Below are 27,949 nucleotides of genomic sequence, written 5' to 3' on the forward strand. Positions count from 1 at the left end.
GTTATGATCTGTGCAAAATCATCCTTAAATCCCAGACCAATATCAGTCCACAAAACCCAATCTTTTGAATGTGTAGCTGCCAGCCTCTCAATAGAGAGAGGATTCCGAATACTGCTAATATACAGACCCCCAGGAGATGGGAAGAGATTTCTTCAGGAACTCCCAGACCTTTTGGCTGGCTTAATCCTTGAACACCCCAAGTGGCTTATATTAGGAGACTTCAACACTTGGATTGACAACACCCTATCCCTGCTTGGGCAGGATCTCCTCAGCTTGATGAGTACACTCGGCTTTACACAAATCGTCACCACTCCCACCCACAGAAAAGGTCATACACTTGATCTAGTGTTTCAGTCTGGACTAGAAGTGTCACCAGTAACTGTAAACCCAGTTACCTGGTCAGACCACCACTCCATTCACTTCTCCATTGTATCACAATCGACCAGACACCAGCCTCAGAACCTGGTCAAACACTGCTCATTAAAAGGGGTGACACCACTGGATGTAGCATCACATATGGATCTAAGTGAACTAATGGGCACCTGCGAAGACCCCAGCTCCTTAGTCCAACTCTACAACAAAACCATGAGAGACACCCTAGAAAGCATTGCACCATCTTGCATACGCACTGTCCAAACCCACAACAATGCACCGTGGTTTGATAGCTCCATCAGAGAAATGAAAAGAACAGGACGTAAGCTCGAGAGAAAGTGGCGCAGAACACATGATCCAGAGGATAAAGCCGCTCTTACCAAACATCTAAATAAATATCAATCCAAGATAACTCAGAAAAAAACAAAATTTATGCTTACCTGATAAATTCCTTTCTCCTGTAGTGTGGTCAGTCCACGGGTCATCATTACTTCTGGGATATTAACTCCTCCCCAACAGGAAGTGCAAGAGGATTCACCCAGCAGAGCTGCTATATAGCTCCTCCCCTCTACGTCACACCCAGTCATTCGACCAAGAACCAACGAGAAAGGAGAAGCCAAAGGGTGCAGTGGTGACTGGAGTATAATTTAAATTTTTTTATAAACCTGCCATAAAAAACAGGGCGGGCCGTGGACTGACCACACTACAGGAGAAAGGAATTTATCAGGTAAGCATAAATTTTGTTTTCTCCTGTTAAGTGTGGTCAGTCCACGGGTCATCATTACTTCTGGGATACCAATACCAAAGCTAAAGTACACGGATGACGGGAGGGACAGGCAGGCTCTTTATACGGAAGGAACCACTGCCTGAAGAACCTTTCTCCCAAAAACAGCCTCCGAAGAAGCAAAAGTGTCAAATTTGTAAAATTTGGAAAAAGTATGAAGAGAAGACCAAGTTGCAGCCTTGCAAATCTGTTCAACAGAAGCCTCATTCTTAAAGGCCCAAGTGGAAGCCACAGCTCTAGTAGAATGTGCTATAATTCTTTCAGGAGGCTGCTGTCCAGCAGTCTCATAGGCTAACCGTATTATGCTACGAAGCCAAAAAGAGAGAGAGGTAGCCGAAGCTTTTTGACCTCTCCTCTGACCAGAATAAACGACAAACAGGGAAGACGTTTGTCGAAAATCCTTAGTTGCCTGTAGATAAAATTTCAGGGCACGGACTACATCTAGATTGTGTAGCAGACGTTCCTTCTTCGAAGAAGGATTAGGACACAAAGATGGAACAACAATCTCTTGATTGATATTCCTGTTAGTGACCACCTTAGGTAGGAACCCAGGTTTAGTACGCAGAACTACCTTGTCTGAATGAAAAATCAGATAAGGAGAATCACAATGTAAGGCAGATAACTCAGAGACTCTTCGAGCCGAGGAAATCGCCATTAAAAACAGAACTTTCCAAGATAACAGCTTGATATCAATGGAATGAAGGGGTTCAAACGGAACACCCTGTAAAACATTAAGAACTAAGTTCAAACTCCATGGTGGAGCAACAGTTTTAAACACAGGCTTGATCCTAGCTAAAGCCTGACAAAAAGCTTGAACGTCCGGAACTTCTGACAGACGTTTGTGTAAAAGAATGGACAGAGCTGAAATCTGTCCCTTTAAGGAACTAGCGGATAAACCCTTTTCTAAACCTTCTTGTAGAAAGGACAATATCCTCGGAATCCTAACCTTACTCCATGAGTAACTCTTGGATTCGCACCAATATAAGTATTTGCGCCATATCTTATGGTAAATCTTTCTGGTAACAGGCTTCCTAGCCTGTATTAAGGTATCAATAACTGACTCAGAAAAACCACGTTTTGATAAAATCAAGCGTTCAATTTCCAAGCAGTCAGCTTCAGAGAAATTAGATTTTGATGTTTGAAGGGACCCTGGATCAGAAGGTCCTGTTTCAGAGGTAGAGACCAAGGTGGACAGGATGACATGTCCACTAGATCTGCATACCAAGTCCTGCGTGGCCATGCAGGCGCTATTAGAATCACTGATGCTCTCTCCTGTTTGATTCTGGCAATCAATCGAGGAAGCATCGGGAAGGGTAGAAACACATAAGCCATCCCGAAGGTCCAAGGTGCTGTCAAAGCATCTATCAGAACCGCTCCTGGATCCCTGGATCTGGACCCGTAACGAGGAAGCTTAGGCGTTCTGTCGAGACGCCATGAGATCTATCTCTGGTTTGCCCCAACGTCGAAGTATTTGGGCAAAGACCTCCGGATGAAGTTCCCACTCCCCCGGATGAAAAGTCTGACAACTTAGGAAATCCGCCTCCCAGTTCTCCACTCCCGGGATGTGGATTGCTGACAGGTGGCAAGAGTGAGACTCTGCCCAGCGAATTATCTTTGATACTTCCATCATTGCTAGGGAGCTTCTTGTCCCTCCCTGATGGTTGATGTAAGCTACAGTCGTGATGTTGTCCGATGAAACCTGATGAACCCCTGAGTTGTTAACTGGGGCCAAGCCAGAAGGGCATTGAGAACTGCTCTCAATTCCAGAATGTTTATTGGCAGGAGACTCTCCTCCTGATTCCATTGTCCCTGAGCCTTCAGAGAATTCCAGACAGCGCCCCAACCTAGTAGGCTGGCGTCTGTTGTTACAATTGTCCAGTCTGGCCTGCTGAATGGCATCCCCCTGGACAGATGTGGCCGAGAAAGCCACCATAGAAGAGAATTTCTGGTCTCTTGATCCAGATTCAGAGTAGGGGACAAGTCTGAGTAATCCCCATTCCACTGACTTAGCATGCACAATTGCAGCGGTCTGAGATGTAGGCGTGCAAAGGGTACTATGCCCATTGCCGCTACCATTAAGCCGATCACCTCCATGCATTGAGCTACTGACGGGTGTTGAATGGAATGAAGGACACGGCATGCATTTTGAAGCTTTGTTAACCTGTCTTCTGTCAGGTAAATCTTCATTTCTACAGAATCTATAAGAGTCCCCAAGAAGGGAACTCTTGTGAGTGGAAATAGAGAACTCTTCTTTTCGTTCACCTTCCATCCATGCGACCTTAGAAATGCCAGTACTAACTCTGTATGAGACTTGGCAGTTTGAAAGCTTGAAGCTTGTATCAGAATGTCGTCTAGGTACGGAGCTACCAAAATTCCTCGCGGTCTTAGTACCGCCAGAAGAGCACCCAGAACCTTCGTGAAGATTCTTGGAGCCGTAGCCAATCCGAATGGAAGAGCTACAAACTGGTAATGCCTGTCTAGGAAGGCAAACCTTAGATACCGGTAATGATCTTTGTGAATCGGTATGTGAAGGTAAGCATCCTTTAAATCCACTGTGGTCATGTACTGACCCTTTTGGATCATGGGTAAGATTGTCAGAATAGTTTCCATTTTGAACGATGGAACTCTTAGGAATTTGTTTAGGATTTTTAAATCCAGGATTGGCCTGAAAGTTCCCTCTTTTTTGGGAACCACAAACAGATTTGAGTAAAACCCTTGTCCTTGTTCCGATCGCGGAACCGGATGGATCACTCCCATTAGTAAAAGATCTTGTACACAGCGTAGAAACGCCTCTTTCTTTATTTGGTTTGTTGACAACCTTGACAGATGAAATCTCCCTTTTGGGGGAGAGGATTTGAAGTCCAGAAGGTATCCCTGAGATATGATCTCTAACGCCCAGGGATCCTGGACATCTCTTGCCCAAGCCTGGGCGAAGAGAGAAAGTCTGCCCCCCACTAGATCCGTTCCCGCATCGGGGGCCCTCAATTCATGCTGTCTTAGGGGCAGCAGCAGGTTTCCTGGCCTGCTTGCCCTTGTTCCAGGACTGGTTAGGTCTCCAGCCTTGTCTGTAGCGAGCAACAGCTCCTTCCTGTTTTGGTGCAGAGGAAGTTGATGCTGCTCCTGCTTTGAAATTCCGAAAGGAACGAAAATTAGACTGTCTAGCCTTAGGTTTGGCTTTGTCTTGAGGCAGGGCATGGCCCTTACCTCCTGTAATGTCAGCGATAATTTCTTTCAACCCGGGCCCGAATAAGGTCTGCCCTTTGAAAGGTATGTTAAGTAATTTAGATTTAGAAGTAACGTCAGCTGACCAGGATTTTAGCCACAGTGCTCTGCGTGCCTGAATGGCGAATCCGGAATTCTTGGCCGTAAGTTTAGTTAAATGTACTACGGCATCCGAAATAAATGAATTAGCTAGCTTAAGTGTCTTAAGCTTGTTTGAAATCTCATCTATAGTTATTGAGTCAAGAGTCTCTTCCAGGGACTCGGACCAAAAAGCGGCCGCGGCCGTGACAGACGCAATACATGCAAGGGGTTGCAATATAAAACCTTGTTGAACAAACATTTTCTTAAGGTAACCCTCTAATTTTTTATCCATTGGATCTGAAAAGGCACAGCTATCCTCCACCGGGATAGTGGTACGCTTAGCCAGAGTAGAAACCACTCCCTCCACCTTAGGGACCGTCTGCCATAAGTCCCGTGTGGTGGCGTCTATTGGAAACATTTTTCTAAACACAGGAGGGGGGGAAAAGGGTACACCGGGCCTATCCCACTCCTTAGCAATTATCTCTGTAAGCCTCTTAGGTATAGGAAATACGTCAGTACTCGCCGGTACCGCATAGTATCTATCCAGCCTACATAATTTCTCTGGGATTGCAACGGTGTTACAATCATTTAGAGCTGCTAAAACCTCCCCTAACAGTACACGGAGGTTTTCGAGTTTAAACTTAAAATTAGAAATGTCTGAATCCATTCTATTGGGATCAGAACCATCACCTGCTGATTGAAGCTCTACGTCCTCATGTTCAGCATACTGTGACGCAGTATCAGACATGGCCCTATTATCAACAGCGCACTCTGTTCTCACCCCAGAGTGATCACGCTTACCTCTTAGTTCTGGTAATTTAGCCAAAACTTCAGTCATAACATTAGCCATATCCTGTAATGTGATTTGTAATGGCCGCCCTGATGTACTCGGCGCTACAATATCACGCACCTCCCGAGCGGGAGATGCAGGTACTGACACGTGAGGCGAGTTATTCGGCATAACTCTCCCCTCGTTGTTTGGTGAAATATGTTCAATTTGTACAGATTGACTTTTATTTAAAGTAGCATCAATGCAATTAGTACATAAATTTCTATTGGGCTCCACTTTGGCTTTAGCACATATAGCACAGAGATATTCCTCTGAGTCAGACATGTTTAGCACACTAGCAAATAAACTAGCAACTAGGAAATACTTTTCAAAGTAATTTACAAATAATATGAAAACGTACTGTGCCTTTAAGAAACACAGAAAAAGTTTATGACAGTTGAGAACTAACTATAACATCAATCTTTTACGGTAAATACACAATTTTAGCAAAGGATTGCCCCCATTAGTAATGGAAAACTAACCCTGATAGCAGAAAAAAAGTACAGAAATAAACGTTTTTTATCACAGTCAGCTACAACCTCACAGCTCTGCTGTGAGTGATTACCTCCCTCAAAATAAGTTTTGAAGACCCCTGAGCTCTGTAGAGACGAACCGGATCATGCAGGGAAGACAAGAGACTTCTGACTGAATTTTTTGATGCGTAGCAAAAGCGCCAAAATAGGCCCCTCCCCCTCACACACAACAGTGAGGGAGATCAGTAAACTGTCTTAAATTAAATAAAACGACTGCCAAGTGGAAAAAAACAGTGCCCAAAACATTTTTTCACCCAGTACCTCAGAAAATTAAACGATTTAACAAGCCAGCAAAAACGTTTAACATCAAATAAATGAAATGACATTAGATAGCCTGTTGCTAGTCACTGCAAATTAGGCTAAAGTCTTATGCATACAGTATTATCCCAGTGAAGTGCCATTCCCCAGAATACTGAAGTGTAAAATATACATACATGACAGCCTGATACCAGTTGCTACTACTGCATTTAAGGCTGTTAGATTACATTAAATCGGTATGGCAGAATTTTCTCAGTCAAATTCCATTGTCAGAAAATAATATGCTGCTACATACCTCTTTGCAGATTAACCTGCCCGCTGTCCCCTGATCTGAAGTTTACCTTTCCTCAGATGGCCGAGAACAGCAATATGATCTTAACTAAGCCGGCTAAAATCAGGCTCTACCAGAGAAGGAACAACACACTCCGGTGCTGTTATAAAATAACAAACTTTTGATTGAAGGTATAAAACTAAGTATAATCACCACAGTCCTCTCACACATCCTATCTATTAGTTGGGTGCAAGAGAATGACTGGGTGTGACGTAGAGGGGAGGAGCTATATAGCAGCTCTGCTGGGTGAATCCTCTTGCACTTCCTGTTGGGGAGGAGTTAATATCCCAGAAGTAATGATGACCCGTGGACTGACCACACTTAACAGGAGAAATCTTCATTATTATCACGCAAAATTGCACTCTGCAACAATAGACCCAGGCAACTGTTTCGCACAGTAGAAAGGCACGGCAAACCAGCATGCATGCTTAGCCCCACCAACTTTTCTCAGGATAAATGTGAAGCATTTGCGAACTTCTTCAGAGACAAGATTTCCTCAATCCGAACCGCTATCACAGCAGGCCAAACAGTTACACACCAGAACCACTACAAAGGAATGCCAGACTGCCCCAGTTTATGGTCCACTTTTACAAATGTGGATATAAAAGTTAAAAACACCATATAAAAGTTGCACCCTACTACGTGTGACTTAGATCCTGCTCCAACTCAGCTCATATCTGGATGCATTGAAACACTCGCCCCAGTCCTCACAAAAATAGTGCAGTGTTCACTAAAAACAGGAGACTTTCCAGATCCTCTAAAAGAAGCTGTGGTAAAACCACTCCTAAAGAAACCTTTATTAGACCCAGACTGCATGACTAATTAGAGACCAGTATCCAACCTCCCATTTCTGGGGAAAATAATTGAAAAACTAGTGGCAACTCAACTGGAAGCCCATCTATCACGCCTAAACATATTCGATCCTTTCCAGTCAGGCTTCAGGTGCCGCCACAGCTAGTCCGAGTGCTAAATGATCTCCTCATGGCAAGAGACAAAGGTGATTACTCCATTCTAATCCTCCTGGATCTCTCAGCTGCATTTGACACCATTGACCATAGGATTCTAATAGAGCGCTTGCAGTACATCTGTGGTCTAGGAGGCACAGTCCTTAACTGGTTTAAATCCTTCCTCGCTGGTAGATCACAGAGAGTAATATCAGGATCAAGCTCATCAGCACCAACAGAACTGGCCTGCGGAGTTCCACAAGGATCTATCCTGTCTCCCATGCTATTCGCAATTTACTTACTACCACTGAGGGACATCATTAACCGACATGGCCTAAGGTATCATTGTTACACTGATGACACACAACTCTACTTCTCCTTTGCTCCAGATACTACAGACCCAGCATGCCGCATAAACAGTTGCTTAACAGACCTCATAGAATGGATGAATCCTAGCTGTCTCAAAGTGAACCCGGACAAAACAGAGTTACTCTTGGTGAGGGGACCCTGGGCATCAAAAATATCCCACGATCACCCAACTGGCCTGGAGCTTGGAGGCTCTGAACTTGTTAGTTCAGCAAAGGTACGAAACCTCGGAGTGCTGATTGACGCTCGACTATCTTTTAAACAGCAGATTTCCTCCGTAATAAAATCTGCCTACTTTCATCTGAAAAAGATAGCCAGGATACAACACTTAATTCCACCCGATGATATGCCAACATTAATCCATGCATTTGTATCCTCTAGGCTAGATTACTGCAATGCACTTTACTTGGGCCTCCCAAAAAAAGAACTCCATCGCCTTCAGACAGTACAAAACGCAGCAGCCATACTATTGACCAATCAAACTTGCATCTGCCACATAACACCTGTTCCCCACTCCCTGCGTTCCCCACTCCCTGCATTGGCGTCCAATTAAATGGCGAACATATTTTAAAATTGGCCTGCTGACCTTCAAAGCATTAAACAACCAAGGCCTACAGTACCTGAAAGAGCTCCTGACACCCTACATCCCATCCCGTTCACTTAGGTCAGCCAACACATCCCTCCTTTCAGTGCCAAGAATAAGGACAAACTCAGGCTCCAGAGCATTCTGCCATGCTGCCCCTACTTTCTGGAACTCTTTACCATGCGCAATCAGAGAGGCACCGTCCTTACAGACTTTTAAAAAAAAGCTAAAGACCCACCTCTTCCATCAGGCATTCAGTCCGCTTATCTGACCTTCAGTAACTCCTAACTTTTATGTCTTATGTTGGTATATTTGTAAAGTGCTTTGAGTCTCACAGGGAGAAAAGCGCTATATAAATCACAAATTATTATTATAAATAAAACAATATAAGACTTGTAAGAGACAGGACACAATTTACAAACACATAAAGGAGGGATTGAGGGCCCTATTCCCGTGGGAACTTACAATTGAAGGCCCTATTCCCGGTGAGGTAGCTCAGATGGTAAATGCCCTGATTACAACAAAAAAGCCTGTTTAAAAGATCCAAGGTCACAGGTTCAAATCCCGGCAGGGCCGACTCAGCCCTTCATCCTTCCCAGGTCGATAAAATGAGTACCATTAAATTGGGTAATAATAACAACTATTACTATTCAGCTGCCGATTTGGTGAATTCGGAGAACGAGCGCTGAAAAGGCGCTTTGAGTCTCCATGCTTAGTTATTATTTCTAAAATAAAAGAGTCTATCACTTGGTCTGTCACACCAGCTTCATCAAGACACATATTTTACCAAGCCTGACTCATTGCTAAAATCCTTGGAATAATATGAATTTCTTCTCTACAGTGAACATCTTTATGGGCATTTAGCATGGCCCTCATTAATGTGGTACCACTTCGAGGCACTCCACCAATAAATATGAGGCATATCTTTGCAGTACTTATGTTCATCATTATTTGAGTCTTGCATTAGTAGAGCCTCATTCACCGGCTTCTAACACCACAATTTATTTCGCTATAACCTTCATCAGGAATCGGAAAACACTACAAGATCTGCTGTCTTAGTTGCACTGCCAGTGTCACCAGTATGATAAAGCAAAAGACCAAGTGTACCCTCCTCGCTGTGAATCGCATTCTTACGGGACCACATACAGGGGCCCTGTTACTTGCAGCTATTCAATCTTTGGGGTGACAATGTTTCCTTAAATAACCTTGCTGTGGTAAAACCATCTTACAATCGTGCGCTTTCCTTTTGTTTAGAGATACTGCAACTCTCTCCGCCGCAGTATGACAACTAGACCCTCCCATCTACTCAACATTATATGTGGATGTTCTCGTGCAGCGATATTACTCCAAAAATAACAAGGTTTTACATTTTAATTATTTCTTTTGTTCCCAGTTTCTGTAAATTAATTTAAAAAAAATGCGATCTTTCCAATCCCTTTGATGATTGGAAGACTTGACATTGCTATATTCCACACAGTGATTGTTTACACACTCTAATGTCACATTAATAGCTGTCTCTAACTGGCCTTTAGCAGAGATAAACCTAGGTTACAAAATAGCAGTGCTTTATGGACACTAAACCATTACACTTATTTCTTTAATATTTAATCAACTTATATCTTTATATAGTAAAAAAAAGCATCTATATATTATTCTCAGGCTAATATGTGTTTTGAATACATCATTATGTCTATATTTTACCCCTTCGCTGTTGAGCCATTTCATACTCCTGTGCTAAGCTTTTTAAACACCGCTCACATTTAAAGGGTCCTTCCAGTAAAAATTGTAACCCACATGGATGCATTTCAGTTTTGAATAGAAGCATTTTTGTTATATACATGTATTAGCAAAAGTGATTCTAAAAAAAACTATAGCTGTTTCAAATGTGTATTTAAGTATGCACAGTGTGCAGCTGCAGTATTAACAATGCTGGTGCACTGAGAAAATCTAGCTGGTGCAGACAAAGATGTTAACACTAAAGCTGTGATAACTTTTACTAGGAGCATTTTGCTAATACATGTATATTGTATATAGGTTTCTATTAAAATGTCTAATTTATCTACTGTATGTGCATTTTAAATTTTGACTGGAATGTCCCTTTAAGCAATACTGTAAGTAAGTTTTTTGGAAAGCCACACTTGGGCCTCTATTTAACAAAGTCTGCCTGACCCGATCCGTATTCAGCTCAAGAGCTGCTGGTGCAACACCGTCCCCTGCAGACTTGCAACCAATGGGCCACCAGCAGGGAGGTGTCAATCAACCCGATCGTATTCGATCGGGTTGATTTCCGGCGATGTCTGTCCGTCTGCTCAGAGCAGGCGGACAGGTTATGGAGCAGCAGTCTTTGTGACCGCTGATTCATAACTGCTGTTTCTGGCGAGTCTGAAGGCTCGCCAGAAACACGTGCCCAGAAGCTCACTACGGAGCTTGTTAAATGTGCGCCAAAGTATATATTGTTTTTTGCTGTATACCTAGCAGATTCAAACTAAACCATTATTTAATGTATATATGAAGACTTGAGAAATCTACAGACAAAAATGTAAAAAAAAAAAATAATGTTTTTATTAAAATTTTAATAAAAAAGCTTATAAACAATAGCATACTTTTATTTATCTTTTTTCTTAATGCTATAGTCAAACCTTTCTAAAATTAAGCAGAAATAGAGAATAGTTCATTATGTTTTTCTATAGGAATGAGCTATAGAAAAACAAAAGTGAAAAATCTTTTTTTTTTCCGTTAATTTTTCTTAATTAAAGGGTGATAAAACCCATTTTTTCTTTCATGATTCAGATAGAACATATCATTTTAAACTAGTTTCCAATTTACTTCTATTGTCAACTTTTCTTAGTTTTCTTGTTATCCTTTGTTGAAAAGCAGAAAGGTAAGTACAGTACTATATGGCAGCATTTTTGCAACAGTGATATACATTAGTAGGAACACTAGATGACAGCACTATTTTTTGTCATGTGGTGCCACAGATATGTGCACGCTATCTATCTAAATATCTCTTCAACAAAGAGAACAAAGCATATTTGATAATAGCAGTAAATTGGATACTTTTTTAAATTGAATTCTCTATCTGAATCATGAAAGAATTTTTCTAGGTTTCATGTCCCTTTAAGCACAATGCATTTCATGCATGAAATGGTTGTACTATGAACTATTCTGCTCTTCAGTTCCCAATTATCCATTATTTATTTTTTATAAATAGCTCCTTTACCTTTTTTTACTTTTCCTCGGGGGGATTTATAGGCTTGGCCAATCACCCGAGAGAAAGGGGCAGCAATACATATTCGGGTCCGCTGCCTATTCAGTGCGAAGCCATACGGATAGGTTCTCAAGTTGAGAACCTTGTTCACAGAGCCCTTAGTATATGAGGCTCTAAACCGTTCATTTTTTTATTGTTCTATTTTAAGGTCGAAAGTTCTCAGCTCTGGCGACATTGTCCAAGGAGTCTTGTCAGTACTGTGATGTCCATCAAATATTTTAGAAATACAAATGCTAGCATAAGAACCGTTTATCTCGCTATGCAGGGTTCTGGATGTGAAGGAGAGACACCTAGATTTCAACATAATTCTCAAAAAAGCCCACATTTTGCGTGATTTCTCTCCATGCTAACAAGATTTTGGCCTTTCGTGTTTACAGATGTAGATACTATTAGGAAGTGTTTGTGTGTATAGAAAGTGATAAAATAATGGAGACTGCACTTTCCTTCTCTGCAAGCTCAGACAATTGTAAGGGTTGTGGTTTTAAAGAGCTAAAACAACTGTTTCATATATAAAAAAAACCTAAGGGAACAATTCCCCATGCATTGTATACTCTGCAGCTGATATAGCAAGTCATTGGAAACTCATAAAGGGAAAAAAATTTTACAGTACACTGTCCCTTTAAAAACCTTTAATTATTATGTAGAGATATAGACAAATGGGAAAAGAAGGGTATATATCGTGTGGCAGACCTACTGATACAAAACAAAATTATGACGTTTCCTCAGCTACGAGACAAACTACATCCTATTAAGTTACAATGGTATTTATACCTTCAGGTGTCCTCTTCCATGAATAAATATCTTAAACTAAAGGTAGGTAGACCTAAGACCCTGTTGGAGACTATCTGTTTAGAAGAAAACAGGCCAAAACACTCCATTAGTAGAAAATATATAGCTATGCAAAAAATAGGTGATGCCTCTAAAAATCCACTTTTACTTCGATGGGAAGCAGATATAGAACTTATCCTGACTAAAGATAAGTGGAATAAGGTGTTCACCTCAGCGGGCAGAGGACTAGTGAGTGCAGACTTAAAAGAGAACTCCCTAAAAACAATATTCAGATGGTATCTAACCCTTTTAAGATCCTCCCTCATGAGTCCTAACGGTTCCAGACTATGTTAACGAGGATGTAATGAACTAGGTACATACAGACATATGTGGTGGGACTGTACGGACATACAGAACATATGGAGACGGCTCTCCTCGCTGATTAGTTACATACTAGATGAAAGAATACATCTCACTATAACACAAGCATTACTTCATACCCAGCTTCATAGGTACAATAGACCAATCAATACTTTCATTAAAAATTTTTGCACGGTAACAAGAACATGTATAGCGAGATATTGGAAGATAGGGGCACCCCCGTGGCCCGAAGTTAAAAATAAGATTCAATATATATACACAATGTACGATTCAGCATATTGGTCGTTGGGAACTAAGGAGGTTAATGATGAGGTCTGGTTCTATTGGACACTCAGGAATGGGTCTGAATACGCTGGTTAGACTTTTTCAATCCCCTATATATGTAGAGGCACAAGAGATATGTTCTTTTGATAAGTGGTGACGATCCCAATAGGTATTTTTATTGAGAACATTCAAATTCAAACAGAGTCTCTGATATCCTGAAGTTTACTTGTTATTGTTGATGTTTTTATTTTATGTTTATTTTTCTATATTTATATACAACTATTTACTTGGTCCTCCAGGCCTACCCCCCCTGGGAAGAATATATCTCTTCAGTAGGAACAGCCGTTCTATTCCAGATCACTCTCCATACTTCCGATTAAGCCACTGTAGGGAAGACCACTGTAATATTTAATTTACAAACAAATTTCGGGACTGTTAATCAACAAGACTGTTAAGAGTGGTCACGGATTTTAGCACTAGCAGATCTAGTATATATTATTATGGCTAGGCATGGAAGTACGATCTGTTGTCTTTACATATTTATGTTAATCTTATATGCTGTTGGAATAAAATTTACTATGCAATGTTTCAATAAAACAAAACCTTTAATAACACTATGTTTTTTTCCCTATTGCTGAAGAACATGGCATACAGGTCATCTAGACTATGGTGTCCCTTTCTGCATGGTATTTTGGGAGTGTTTACACTTTTTATTAAAGACAAACTATAGCCAGAAAAAAAACACATTTCCCACAATTCTTTTTCGCTCCTAATATAATTCTGAGGTGAACCAATCAGATATCAGAAAAGTCAGATGACTGCTCTATACTAATGATGTGTTTACATATTAGATTTATAGTTTTAACCCTGTCACTGCTGCTGCTTGTTTTTTTACACGGTTGCTTGCAGTGCTGAATTTTCTATAATAACAGCATTATATTTCTTGATAACCAGATTATGTAAATCCGTACAGTTAAGTAACGATTATAATAACAGCTTCGCTAGCACAATAACAGTCACTTTTATTATGTTCATTTTAATGACAAAGGTTAATTGTAACTTCTACATTTCTACTTGAATTATAAAGTGCAGCTAATGAGAGGTCCTTTATTTTTAACCTCCGTATTAGAATTTGTGACTCCTACACGACACTGTTATATCTTTTTAATACCTTTAATTTAAAAATGTTTACATATATTATTTTATTATACATTGCTTCTGACTAAAAGTGTTGCTCCTATAAAGAGCAACCTACATACATCTAACCTTATGGATAACTAGCAGTATTATAATCCATAAATAGCTGCCCCATCCTATGGTTAGTTTAACCAGGTGACCTCAGCTTGAACACTGCGCGCCTGGCCACAGCACATATAGGGTCTTGCATGTATAAGGGACTTGCAAGTCCATAATAAGTACCCATATCCTAACTTATCTTTGGAGGAAAACACAGAGAATTTTGGAACTCTATCATGCTATGTCAGTTTGAGAGTGGACTGGAGTACTGAGTAGAGATAGAATAGACCACCCAGGGCTTCCTGTATATGAGCTAGGATGTGACCCACCAGCAGAATGAAGATGGAATTGGAATCTAGACACCTTTATAGGTTAGTTCAGGGGCACATGTAGAACAAGAACAGATCAGTCCATACAGTGATAGTCAAAAAGCACAGTAAAGATAAGGTCATTTCAGGCAGAGGTCTGCAAGAGTTTATTAATCGAATAGGTGTTAGCAGAAAAGCCCAGAAAAGACTGAATCAGTTCAGGGAACAGCTGACAAATCCAAAGCAACAGGCAACTAAGTTCCAACTAGCAAATGTAGGCAACATACAGGCAGTTCAAGGAAAAATCATAAGTCAAAGGTAGGTTAAAAAAATATGCAAAATGAATGGACACAGAAGCCTGATGACTCCCAGAATATTCTTAAAGAGACCAATTCACAGGCACTGAAAATATATTTAATGCCACCTTATGGGGTCGATTTACTAAGTGTCGGGCAGACATGATTCGCTGTTGGCATTTAACATTGCACAAGCATTTCTGGTGAAATGCTTGTGCTATGCCGCCCCCTGCACATTCGGCCGCTAGCAGGGGGTGTCAATCATCCTGATCGTATCTGAAGGTGGCGAACAAGTTAAGGAGCAGCGGTCTTAACTTTTGTTTCCGATCGCGCAGAGAGGGCAGCGTCCGCTGCTTATTAAATCTCCACCTACGTGTCAAAATTACATGAAAATGGTGTGCTGCAATGCTAGATCCTGCATGACAAAATAATGACACAAATGACTGACTCATAAGCACACAAGGCATAACCCACATAGACAGACATTTCTAGTAACTGTTGCCACAATTGAGGTACAGCACGTTTCGAATGTACTGATTTCTTAAAAGGGACAATAAAGTCACAATTAGACATTAATGATTTAGACAGAGCATACAATTTTAAACAACTTTACAATTTATTTCTATTATTTAATTTGCTTCCTTCTCTTGTTATCCTTTGCTGAAAGGTTTATCTAGGTAAACTCAAGAGCAGCAAGGAACCTAGTTCTAGCTGCCGATTGGTGGCTACATACATATGTCTAATGTCATTGGCTCACCCATGTGTTCATTTAGAAACCAGTAGTGACCAGTAGTGCATTGCTGCTCCTTCAATTAATGATACCAAAAGAATGAAGTAAATTCGATAATAGAAGTAAATTGAAAAGTTATTTCAAATGGTATGTTCTACCTAAATCATAAAATAATTTCTTTGGGTTTCATGTCCCTTTAACAGGGCTGGGCTTACATTGCATTTGCTGCTAAGATCAGACTATTCTCCTCCTACCTTCACTCACTTTATCAATATGACATAACCCTGGGAGTGGTGGTCCTGAGATACTCCTGCACCCCGAATTTGCCATACAGATCATTATCATAAAGTTCTATGGCTACCCAGTGGTGCCCTCTGCCCATATATGAGGAAATGCCAACAACCTGCAGCAGGGAAATGTTATTCTAGGAGACCGTATATAAAAAAAAAGATCATATAAGAACAAGGAAAGAGGAAAAAGCGGGAGATGTAGAATTTAGAAAAAGAATTGTAAGGGGGAGTAGAAGAGGCTAAAAAGTAATAAGAATAGGACTTTATTGTTAGCGCTCCCAGTTTATAAGCTTTAGACTCCCTTGTTCCACACCCTAATATTTACTCTTATTATAAGCAGATTTATGCCTAAAAGTAAAATAGAAATCATTATGTGCAGCTTCTGATTGAGACAATTTGTAAAAGACTCAGTATAAGAATATTGGAAACGATTTGCATGATATGAATAGCGGAGTAAGATGCCTCTAGGCAACTGCATGCATTGCCTTCTTGGCGACCTACATTTATCTAAGTATATCATTAAAGGGACATAGACGTAAAATTAAACTTTTCCTGATTTAACTATAAAAAAACAAAGTTTCAAGTTACTTTGGTTATCAAATGTACCCCTTTCTTTTTGCCAAAACTTAGCTCCTTTCCATGCACGTGTCTAGATAAATATATGTATAAAGGTGTTACAAACATTGTTGTAAACACTTCTTCCATATAGTGTTCAGAACACGTGCACACTCCTGAGCATACTTGACTATGCTCTTCGATGAATGAGCTAACTTACAGTAAAGGATACCAAGAGAAGGGGGAAATGTGACAATATAAATAAATCAGATTTTTTTTAAATTATACCCCCTTTCTGAATTATAAAAATTTAATTTGATTTCCATATCCCACTTATCTTTATAGGATCTGACAATTTAAATGGCTAAACAAAATATCAACCAATAAATATCTAGCTAGTTATATTTGGACTTCTCAAATTCTATAAACGAACAGGGATCCCCAAGCGCCTACCCACCGGAGGCAAAGGAAATAGGTGTAGCAGTATGTGCAATAAAACCTAATTTATTGCCTATACATATAAAAACTTAATAACGTAATACATACAATTCATACAATACATGGATCCATGAAAGATTACAATCAAATTACAATAAAATAACAGTAAAATACAAATGAATAAAACAAATGTTTGGAGTAAAAACAGATGTTCAAAGTAAAACCAATGGTAAGTACAAAAAATAGCCTCCTAAATATGAAGTGCCATAGATTCCAGAGATATACAACAATGTGAACAACATTTTTGAAAACCCATTTTGCCTGTTTCGATTGGAATCTGCTCCCAACATTTATCATTGCACAAGAAAAACGCTTAAGCAAATCCTCATACAACCAATCACTTGTCAATCATTCCGGACCCCTGATTTTAAAGGGATACTGAACTGAAATTTTTTTTCTTTCATGATTGAGATAGAGTGAATTTACTCCTGTTATCAATTTTTCTTTGTTCTTTTGCTATCTTTCTATCAAAAGCAGAAATGTAAGCTTAAGATCCGTCCCATTTTTGGTTCAGTACCCTGGGTAGCGCTTGCTGATTGGTGGGTACATTTAGCCACCAATCAGCAAGTGTTACCCAGGTGTGAACCAAAAATGGGCTGGCTCTTAAGCTTTACATTCCTGCTTTTCAAGTAAAGATACCAAGAGAACGAAGAAAAAATGATAATAGGGATAATTTAGAAATAATACTCTCTTTATATGCAGATGATCTGCTTATTTTCTTAAAAGATTCAAAGAAGAATATCCCGCTAATCCTAAAGATCTTTGACGATTACGGTTCGTTTTCAGGCTACAGGGTTAATCATAATAAGTCTGAGATACTTTGGCTATATAAACATAAAAATGGTATAAAGGAAACTCCTTTCTCAACAGCCAGTAATTTTATTAAATACCTAGGCATTAAGATATCAAGAAACCCTAACGAATGGTATAATTTAAATTATACATCATTATGGGTTGAAATTCAGAAAAAGTTTCTCTAATTGGTCTAAATTCCCTCTTTCGCTTTCAGGGAAAATTAACCTGATAAAGATGATTTTTCCTAAAATTCTCTATGTGATGCAGAGTATTCCATTATTCATTACCAAGAAGGACCTTATTTTTTTTAGACAAATTTGTACAAAATTCTTGTGGAATGGGAAGAGGACGGCTCTCTCTCACTATAAATTGTCACTACCTAGAGATAAGGGCGGGTTAGCACTCCCTGACATTGAAGACTATAACTGGGCCTGTATAGGTAAGATTGCTCTTGACTGGATCACAGATTCTGATTATTATGCGCCCTTGTATCTAGACCAACAACTAATTCAACCTTACTCGTTGAAAGCTCTATTACATCTGGAAAAAAACAAGTTTCAAAGAAAAAATTAAAAACCTTATATGTATAAGGAATATCATCATAGCCTGAAAAAAAATTTGTAACTGTCTTGAAATTGACCCTTCCTTTTCCAAATTTCTTACTATTAAAGGTAATGTTGAATTTCCATACGCTTTAAACTCCAAAAATTTTCAAAGCTGGGAAGAAAATGGTTTGGTTTATATGGTGCAACTTTATGATATGGGGAGGGTTTGTAAATCCTTTGACGATCTCAAAGCGGAATTTAATATCCCTAATAAACAATTTTTTGCTTACTTACAAGTAAGACACTACTTTTATGGGTTAATTAAAAACCAACCTAACCTTGCAGATAATGCGCCCTTTTCATGGCTCAATATTCTTGGAAGAAGCCATGTTAAGAGGTGATCTACCCAGCATATATAGTTAGAAGGCGTTCGAGCTCCTCTTGACCTAAACAATGCCAACTGTAGCTAATGGAGGGACAAGAGATATCCCCTTTAAGTCTTAAGGAGTGGTGATTGGGTGACGGGGGGAGGAGTTTTTTTTTTGTTTTTGTTTTTTTTTTTTTGTTTTTTTTGTTTTGTTTTTTTTTTTTGTTCTGTTTTTGTTTTGTTCCTGATTACTGAGTTGTTCTATTTTTGTTTTGTAATGTTTTATTTATGTTTCCCACCTTGTGGTGTGAATTGCAACTTAACAAATTTTATGTACGTCACTTTGGATGTTCTTTTTTTTTCTTCTCTTCCTTCACTTTTTGAGGTTTTGCATATTGTCTTCTCTTATGATGTTGTTATAAGTAATGGAAAATTAATAAAAAAGATTTAAAAAAAAAAAAAAAAAAGGAATAATTTAGAAATTTTTTCATGAAATAGAAAAAATTGGGATTAGTATCCATGTAACTACGTTTTGCAGTTATATATTTCGCTGATTTGAGCATTGTTTTGTAAGTTAACATATGTATTAGCAGAGTATAAAAAAGTGTAAAAAAATTGAAGATTACAATATTTTTTCACTGAAATTCTGTTAAGTTGATGCTAAATGGAAATAAACAGAGTTGCTGTAACCGTTACAGTTTTTTACATTAATCAACTACCAGTCATTCTGTAATCACGTTCTGTTCACATCTAGAGCGTCATTAATTATTTATTTCTAGTAGCAAAAACAAATGTTTAATTGTATTTGTCTCTTGTAATCAAAAACTATTAGGATCACAAAGTGAGTTTTAATAAATTCTCTTCTCAGAGGCACTGGCGATTTTTTTTTTTCTTTTGTCATCCTTTGTTCTAGTAGATTAGTTATTCTGTTAGATGCACCTGTCTCTCTGGATTTTCTTTTTCCAGGGGCTTCTGCGTGCAGCATACAATGTTTATTCTGAAGCACCTCTGGCATTACTGTAAGGCCATACATATCTTGCTTTACTCACTTAAAGGGACAGTCTAGTCAAAAATAAAATTTCGTAATTCAGATATTCAATTTTAATCAACTTTCCAATTTACCTTTAACACTGCTTTAAGTGCAATACAACGTACAAACCTCAAGCTGTCTTGAGAGTGACTGCGGAACTCTGTGCACGTTTACTGACCTTCAGCTTGGCAAGATCTGGATTACACTAGCTGTTGCAAGCATGAAATTTCCCTGTCTCCTCTCTAGTGCTTATGCCCTGCAAAGTCCAGGAGAGCCAAACTGGGAGCTAAGTCTTGCTGTTTCTTTCTTCTAATTCACTGGTTTTAAAACCTGTCATCAGACCTCCCTAACAGGCCAGATTTTGAGGATATCTGAACTGCAGCACAGGTGAAATAATCAGCTGGTTATTTTACCTGCTCTCACCCAAAGTAACCCAAAACGTTTTGGCCTGTTAGGGAGGTCTGAGGACAGGTTTGCAATCCAGTGCTCTAGTTGTACGAAATACTCGGCCTGCATAGGACCCGCCCCTTTAAAACTAATCTCAAAATAGTTTTTTTTATTTGTGTATTATCTTTCAGCTAGATTACAAGTTTTTAGCTCTATAGGGAAATTAACGACGCCACTTTAACTTTGTTATTTCACCTCCCTATAGCGCTGCTATTACAGGTTTTAAAAAAGCAGGCTTGTGCGGGCGATATGGTTGTATTGAGCTCCATACCGCACCGAAATACAAGCGCTACTTTGACGTGCTCGTGCACGATTTCCCCATAGACATCAATGGGGAGAGCCGGCAAAAAAAAAAATAACACCTGCGATCGCAGAATGAAAAGCTCTGTAACGCAGCCCCATTGATGTCTATGGGGAAATAAAAAGTTATGTTTAAACCTAACACCCTTACATAAAAACCACGTCTAAACACCCCTAATCTGCCGCCCCTAACATCGTCGCCACCTACATTACTGTTATTAACCCCTAATCTGCCTTCCCTAACATCGCCGCCACCTACATTACAGTTATTAACCCCTAATATGCCACCCCTAACATTGCCGCCACCTACATTACACTTATTAACCACTAATCTGCCACCAGGGCCGCCATCAGGGGGTGACAGGGGTGACTCCTGTCAGGGGCCCAATGGGCCAGGGGGGCCCCATGAGGCAAGAACAAAAAAAAAACATTTTGGCAGCCACCAGTGGGTACTACAGAAGAGTGCTAATTGAGCATGGGAAATGTTATTACAAGGAGTAAAGTATTAGCATTTGAGAGGATTTCTGAGTGTGCACTAAACCACTATGCACAGTGTGAGACAGACTTGGCACTTTGTTTGTACAGTGTGTGCCTGAGTCAGACGGCAGATAACTTTCATTTGCAGAGGAGGTAGGACTTACTTAGCAAATGTTTTTTATTTCTTTGTGCAATTTCGGATTGTAACTTCAGTGTGGTAGTAGTTGTATGGTGGGGCCAGGGGTCCATAAAAACATTTTTTTAGCAGCAGTGTATTTATGATTATTTAACAATGCTGTAGAAATTCTATATTTAAAACCATGCAGAAATGTTTCCTCCTCATTACACAAATGGTAGGTGCCCTTTTGGCAGATATGCATTTTTATATTAATTAATTACATTACAGTTTACTGCCCCTTTATGCAAGGACTTTCCAGATGCAAGGAGACATTTTATCTAAGATTTCTACATCTGCATAAAATGTTATACTCTCAGACTAAGATTGCTCAGTGTTTGAAATGAGGCAGGTTAATTTAAAACTGTTCAGTTTACACTACAGCTGACTTAATTTTGAAAAACATACCAACAAGCCTAAATCCTGCATTTAACCAGATCTAATGGTATGAGTACCACAGCTTATGATTCCACCAAGACCATATAGAGTACAGTATTTTCAGAATCCATAAGTACAGCTAACAGATGGGAACATTTGTACACTATATTTGAAGTGGTGCTCTTGGTTGTGGAAAATGGGGAAAAAACAAACAAAAATATGTCAACCTTTTAAAAGTACTTTTCTTCATCTAGCCATATACCCAGATCATTAATGTACAATTTTGAATTCACAGAATTATTTTTGTTTACACATTTAGAAATATAATTCTTTAAAAAGTGATCTCTTAATTTCTGCAATTTTTTTTATCATGCATGTCACACACTGTTGATTTAGGGGATGCAAAGCGCATAAATGTTTCCTCCTGTGAGTGTTTCTGTGGGGGTCTGTGTTTATGTCTTTGTGCTTTGGTTTGTGTCTTTATGAGTGTGTATGTATTTTTTTTCTGTGGGTCTCTCTGTGAGGGTGGGTGTGTATGTCTTTGTGCATTTTCTGTGAATGTCTGTGAGGGTGTGTGCATATGTCTTTGAGCTTTTTATATGGGTGTCTCTGCGAGGGTGTGTGTATGTTTGCCTTTGTGTATTTTCTCTGGATGCCTCTGTGAGGGTGGGTGTGTATGTCTGTGTTTTCTGTGGATGTCTCTGTGAGGGTGTGTATGTATGTCTGTGTTTTCTGTGGATGTCTCTGTGAGGGTGTGTGTTTTCTGTGGGTGTCTCTGTGAGGGTGTGTGTATGTCTTTGTTTTTTTTCTGTGGATGTCTCAGTGAGGGTGTGTGTATGAATGTCTTTCTGTGTTTTATGTGGTTGTCTCTCTGTGTGTGTATGTCTTGGTGTGTTTTCTGTGGGTGTCTGTGTGTGTATGTCTTTGTGTGTTTTCTGAGGCTGTCTCTATCGGTGTTTCCTTGGGTGTATGTGCAAGTTTGAGTTTGTTTATGTGTGTGTGTCCATTGTCTGTTCCTTTTTAGGACATTTTGACCTTACTACTGATTATTCACATCTTTCTACAGACTTTGAGACTAATGAGACCTTTATGGAAGTCACCAATCCACCATTTAACCTTTAAATTATTGTTTAGGCAGTTCAGGGTCCTTCCTTTCAGCCACTACATGCTGTTGTCATCATTTAGTTGGCATCTTCCTTTACAAAAAGATAATCAGAACTCCATATTTTGTTTTCTAAATTTCCTTTTTTTTTTTTTTTACAAAACTGTAGTTGTACCTCATTACTTGACAGGTCAATGTAATCAAGTGCTGAGTGTCTGTTTGGGTGTCTGTGTCTGAGTGTGTGTTTCTTTGCGTGTCTGCTAGAGTGTCTATATGTGAATCCTTATGTGTGAGTGTGTGTGTGTTTCAGTGTATGAGTGTGTCTGTGTGTTTGTATGTTACTACCTTTACAACATTTCCAAGTTTAAATAGACACTTTAAAATAAAGTGCATATATGTTTTAGTCACTTGGTCAAAAATTGCACATGTCAAAGGGGGGGCCCTGATCAATGGTTAAGTCAGGGGCCCCAAAATTTCTAGTGGCGGCCCTGTCTGCCGCCCCCAATGTCGCTGCCACTATACTGAAGTAATTAACCCCTAAACCTCCCACATCACTAACACTACATAAATATGTTAACCCCTAAACCTAACCCTAACGTAACCCTAAGCATAACCCTAACACCCCCTAACTTAAATATAAAAAAATATTAAAATAAATCTAAATAAACCTTACAATTATTAACTAAATAATTCCTATTTAAAACTAAATACAAACTTACCTGTAAAAAAAACCTAAGTTAGCTACAAAATAACTAACCTAACCTGCCTTACAATAAAACCTAACATTACAATAAAATAAAATTATCAAAAATAAAAACGAATTACACCTAATCTAATAACCCTATCAAAATAAAAAAGCCCACCCAAAATAAAAAAAAAATCCTAGCCTACTCTAAACTACCAATGGCCCTTAAAAGGGCCTTTTGCAGGGCATTGCCACAAATAAATCATCTCTTTTACCTAAAAAAAAATAACAACCCCCCACCCACACAACCAAACCCCCCAAATAAAAACCTTTCTAAATAAACCTAAGCTAAACATTGCCTTGAAATGGGCATTTGTATGGGCATTGCCATTAAAAGGGCATTTAGCTCTTTTACATTGCCCAAAACCCTAATCTAAAAATAAAACCCACCCAATAAACCCTTAAAAAAAACTAACACTAACCCCCAATGATCCACTTACAGTATTGCATTGCTGTTCCTCCTACAAATTATACCAAGATAATTAAGTATTTTGATAGTAGAAAAACTGGAAAGTTGTTTAAAATAGTATGTTCTACCTAAATCAAAAAAGAAAAAATTTGTGTTTCATGTTCCTTTATATTCTCTCCCTATCACTGTCTGTCTCTCTGTCTTGGTCTCTCTTTTAATCCAACATTTTTGCCCTATTTTATGTCACCATTTTTCATTTTATATATATATTTTTTTTTTTTTTCATAAAAATTTTTTGTTTTATCATTATCCTATTACATGTAATATGAACACAGAATGACTACTTATCTACATAAGTGATAACAACTGTCACCTATTTGCCATAAATTACTAGTCCAAAAATAACACAACAAATATCTATGTACGCTCTATAAACTTTCTTGCTTGTATTTTTATTTGCAAAATGTCTACATATTAATTATGTAGCTCTGCACAAAATAATAGCACATGGATAACAAGATGTTCATTTTTTACAGATGCAAAATATGTTTCATTGTAGAAATAACAAGTACAGGTGTACTGAGAATGCAGACAGATATAATCATTGTTACAATCTTCCTACAATGCCAAATGTTGTCTGTACCGCCCTCCCTCTCTTTGCTCTCTGAGACCAATATAGCAATAAAACATCCTGTATTTGGGCTGTGCCAAATATCTATTTACTATACAGATGGCAGCAGGATGGGCATCTGCATTCAGACATGTTTAAAAAAAAAAAAACATTAAAAAAAAGAACTGAGATTTAAAAAAAATAATAATAATAATAAACATTGTAATAAAACAAATAATATTTGTTGTGAATAAATTGCTGAAAACTCAAGTATATATTTATTTGCAGGTTTAGATTTTAAATACCACTGGAGATTTGGTGAACTAATCTGGTAGAGGGAATAGAGATTGCCTGTATTATGGTCTCGATTTATCAATCAAGGCGTACAGGGCTGCCTGAATTTAACATTGCACACAAGCGCTATTTTGCGCTCGCGTGCAACACCGCCCCCTACCCGTACACAGCCAATCACGTGCTGGCAGGAGATGGCAATCTCCCCAGTCAGACGAGCCCGGGGAGATTATAATTCTCTACCTAACAGAGAATCTGCAGTCGAAGGGAGGAGAAGGCTTAATAAATCGATCCCATATATGTCTGAAATTCTCAGGCAAGACCATTACCAGATCACCAGCATCATTTTATTAATTTGTTTGTAAACTGATTGCACCAAGCATTATTAAAGGGGCATTATGAACCACCTTGTAACTACAAAGCATTTCTGTTGCCTTACTTAAGAATAATATATCAGTCAGGTTTAAACATTTTTAAAACAAATGAACACCTTATTTACTGCAACTGTTTTTCAATAACCAAGGTCCACCCACCATTTGGCTCATTTGGAAGAGCCAGTCAGGAGCTTGCTTCTACAGAAACAAAGGCTAGCGACAGTCATTATGTTAGTATAAAGGACATTATTTTGCAGTTGTCTCCTGAAGCCAATTAGGGAAATGTATGTGGCAGGGTTAGCCTTGAGACTTTGCAGGGTGCATTTCCACTTCTGAGAATTAGAAAACCCACAATTTCCAGAAGTAAATTACATGAAAAGGGGTCAAAATAAATAATGAACGTATATTGTAAAGTTGTTATAATATGCATAACTAAACATTTAATATTAAATATGCAAATGTTTCTTTAAGAATTACCTTCTCTAAAAAAAAAATCTGCTTAAATTTTACAAAGTTTATTCACTCTAGGGGAGTTAATGCTATTTCGAATATAGACAGCTGCACTTTATTTATTTTTGCTTACCAGAAGCCAATTTAAACTTTTTTTCTTTGTTTCAAGCTGTAATTTAAACCCCTGTGCTCAGCCAGTCATTTGGAACATGCAGGGCTTGGCAATGTCCCTGCACAACGTAGTACCCCATAAACAGCGCTGCTCTTGTAAAAAAAGCCATATGGGAGAATCTGCTTCCCACCACACAAAGGTAAAATGCAGTCTCTGTATTATTCTGGGTATATCACACTCTACATGAGAAACTGATTTCAGCTGGAAGCTTGTAGGAAATTTTATAATCAGCTTCTGGAAAATTGAATATAAAATATCACCAGATTTTTTTATAACTATAAGATAAAATAAAGACTATTTCTATTTTTTACTCCAAGATCAGCACTATTTTTCTGTCTTCTAGTGCCTATGTCGGCCACTGAATGATGCGCATGCTCGGAGATTAGTGTATGCACAGCGCTTATGCACCAATCACTGGCTCTGAATATTTTGACATCTGCCCCATGATGTATAAAATATGCTAATCTCTGTGTTAAAGGGACAGTCTACTTGAAAATGTGTATTGTTCAAAAAGATAGATAATCCCTTTATTATCCATTCCCCAGTTTTGCATAACAAACACTGTTCTATTAATACACGTTTTACCTCTGTGATTACATTGTATCTAAGCCTCTGCAGACCGCTCCCCCATCTCAGTGCTTTCTACAAACTTGCATGTCAGCCAATTAGTGCTGACTCATACATAACTCCACACAGGCGTGAGCACAATGTTATATATTTGGCACACATGAACTAGCACTGCCTAGCTGTGAAAAGTTAAAGGGACACTGAACCAAAGTTTTTCTTTTGGGATTCAGATAGAGCATGCAATTTTAAGCAACTTTCTAATTTACTCCTATTATCAAATTGTCTTCATTCTCTTGGTATCTTTATTTGAAATGCAAGAATGTAAGTTTAGATGCCGACCCATTTTTGGTGAACAACCTGGGTTGTTCTTGCTGATTGGTGGATAAATTCATCCACCAATAAACAATTGCTTTCCATGGTTCTGAACCAAAAATAGCTCAGATGCCTTCTTTTTGAAATAAAGAAAGCAAGAGAACGAAGAAAAAATGATAATAGGAGTAAATTAAAAAGTTGCTTAAAATTGCATGCTCTATCTGAATCACGAAAGAAAAAATGTGGGTTCAGTGTCTCTTTAACAAAATGCACTGGCATAAGAGGCGGCTCCCAATAACCTTGAAATCTGACTATATGCCTACCTAGGTTTAGTTTTCAACAAAGAATACAGAAAGAACAAAGCAAATTTTATGATAAATGTAAATTGTAAAATTGTTTAAAATGGCATGTCCTATCTGAATCATGAAAGTGTAGATTTGACTTTACTGTCCCTTTAATTGGACGTGCAAGCATAGTTTACTCTAGAATTTACTGACCTAACCATATGGGTAATAAAACATTTAAACAAATAAATTTTAGGCTTTAGTAAATTGTACATGTTGTCTTGCACTTATTAAAGGGACAGTAAACTTTAAAAATAATGTTATATAATTCTGCACATAGTGCAGAATTATATAACATTATATTAGCGCAAACATTATAAAACAAAATTTCCTCTTTGAATTTTTTTAAAAAACTGCTATTTTACAGACCCGCTCTCTGTGATCTTCTGAGCGGGTCTGTTTTTTTCAAACAGCGCATCGGGCCAGCTGTAGAGTCACAGCCCGGCCCGACCGCGCCATAGCACTAAGTGCAGCTCGCTCCTGCTGCTCCCCAAGTGTCACAACCAGTAACGCCCGCACAAGTGACGCCAAGTACCTCTAGTGCGTCAAATTCATTTACTTTACAAGACATGGCCACAGTTATGAATACAACCCTCACTGAGGTTTTATCTAAACTGCCTGGTTTGCAAGGAAAGCGTGACAGCTCTGGGTTAAGAACAAATGCTGAGCCGTCTGACGCTTTAGTAGCCGTATCTGATATACCCTCACAATGTTCTGAGGTAGGGATAAGGGATTTATTATCTGAGGGAGAAATTTCTGATTCAGGAAAGACGCTCCCTCAGACAGATTCTGATATGACAGCCTTTAAATTTAAGCTTGAACACCTCCGCTTATTGCTCAGGGAGGTATTAGCGACTCTAGATGATTGTGACCCTATAGTGGTCCCAGAGAAATTGTGTAAAATGGACAAATACTTAGAGGTTCCTGTTTACACTGATGTTTTTTCGTCCCTAAGAGTATTGTGAATATTGTTACTAAGGAGTGGGATAGACCAGGTATTCCGTTCGCTCCCCCTCCTGTTTTTAAGAAAATGTTTCCAATATCTGACACCATGCGGGACTCGTGGCAGACAGTTCCTAAGGTGGAGGGAGCTATTTCTACTCTGGCTAAGCGTACAACTATACCTATCGAAGACAGTTGTGCTTTCAAAGATCCTATGTAT

General features: G+C 38.8%; 1 protein-coding gene across 3 annotated transcripts in view; it reads left to right on the forward strand.

Moving 5' to 3' along the window:
• TENM4 (teneurin transmembrane protein 4) overlaps positions 1-27,949 on the forward strand; it is a 953,133-nt gene that overhangs the window by 282,242 nt on the left and 642,942 nt on the right. Inside the window, exon 5 of one of the 3 annotated variants that reach the window (XM_053708674.1) lies at positions 5,971-5,993. The exons of the other annotated variants lie outside the window; for them this stretch is intronic. Coding sequence (XP_053564649.1) covers positions 5,971-5,993 — 23 coding nt within the window. The remainder of the gene's footprint in view (positions 1-5,970; positions 5,994-27,949) is intronic. 3 annotated transcript variants of the gene reach the window in all.

The sequence above is a fragment of the Bombina bombina genome, chromosome 3 (assembly GCF_027579735.1).
Source record: "Bombina bombina isolate aBomBom1 chromosome 3, aBomBom1.pri, whole genome shotgun sequence".
Lineage (NCBI taxonomy): Eukaryota > Metazoa > Chordata > Amphibia > Anura > Bombinatoridae > Bombina > Bombina bombina.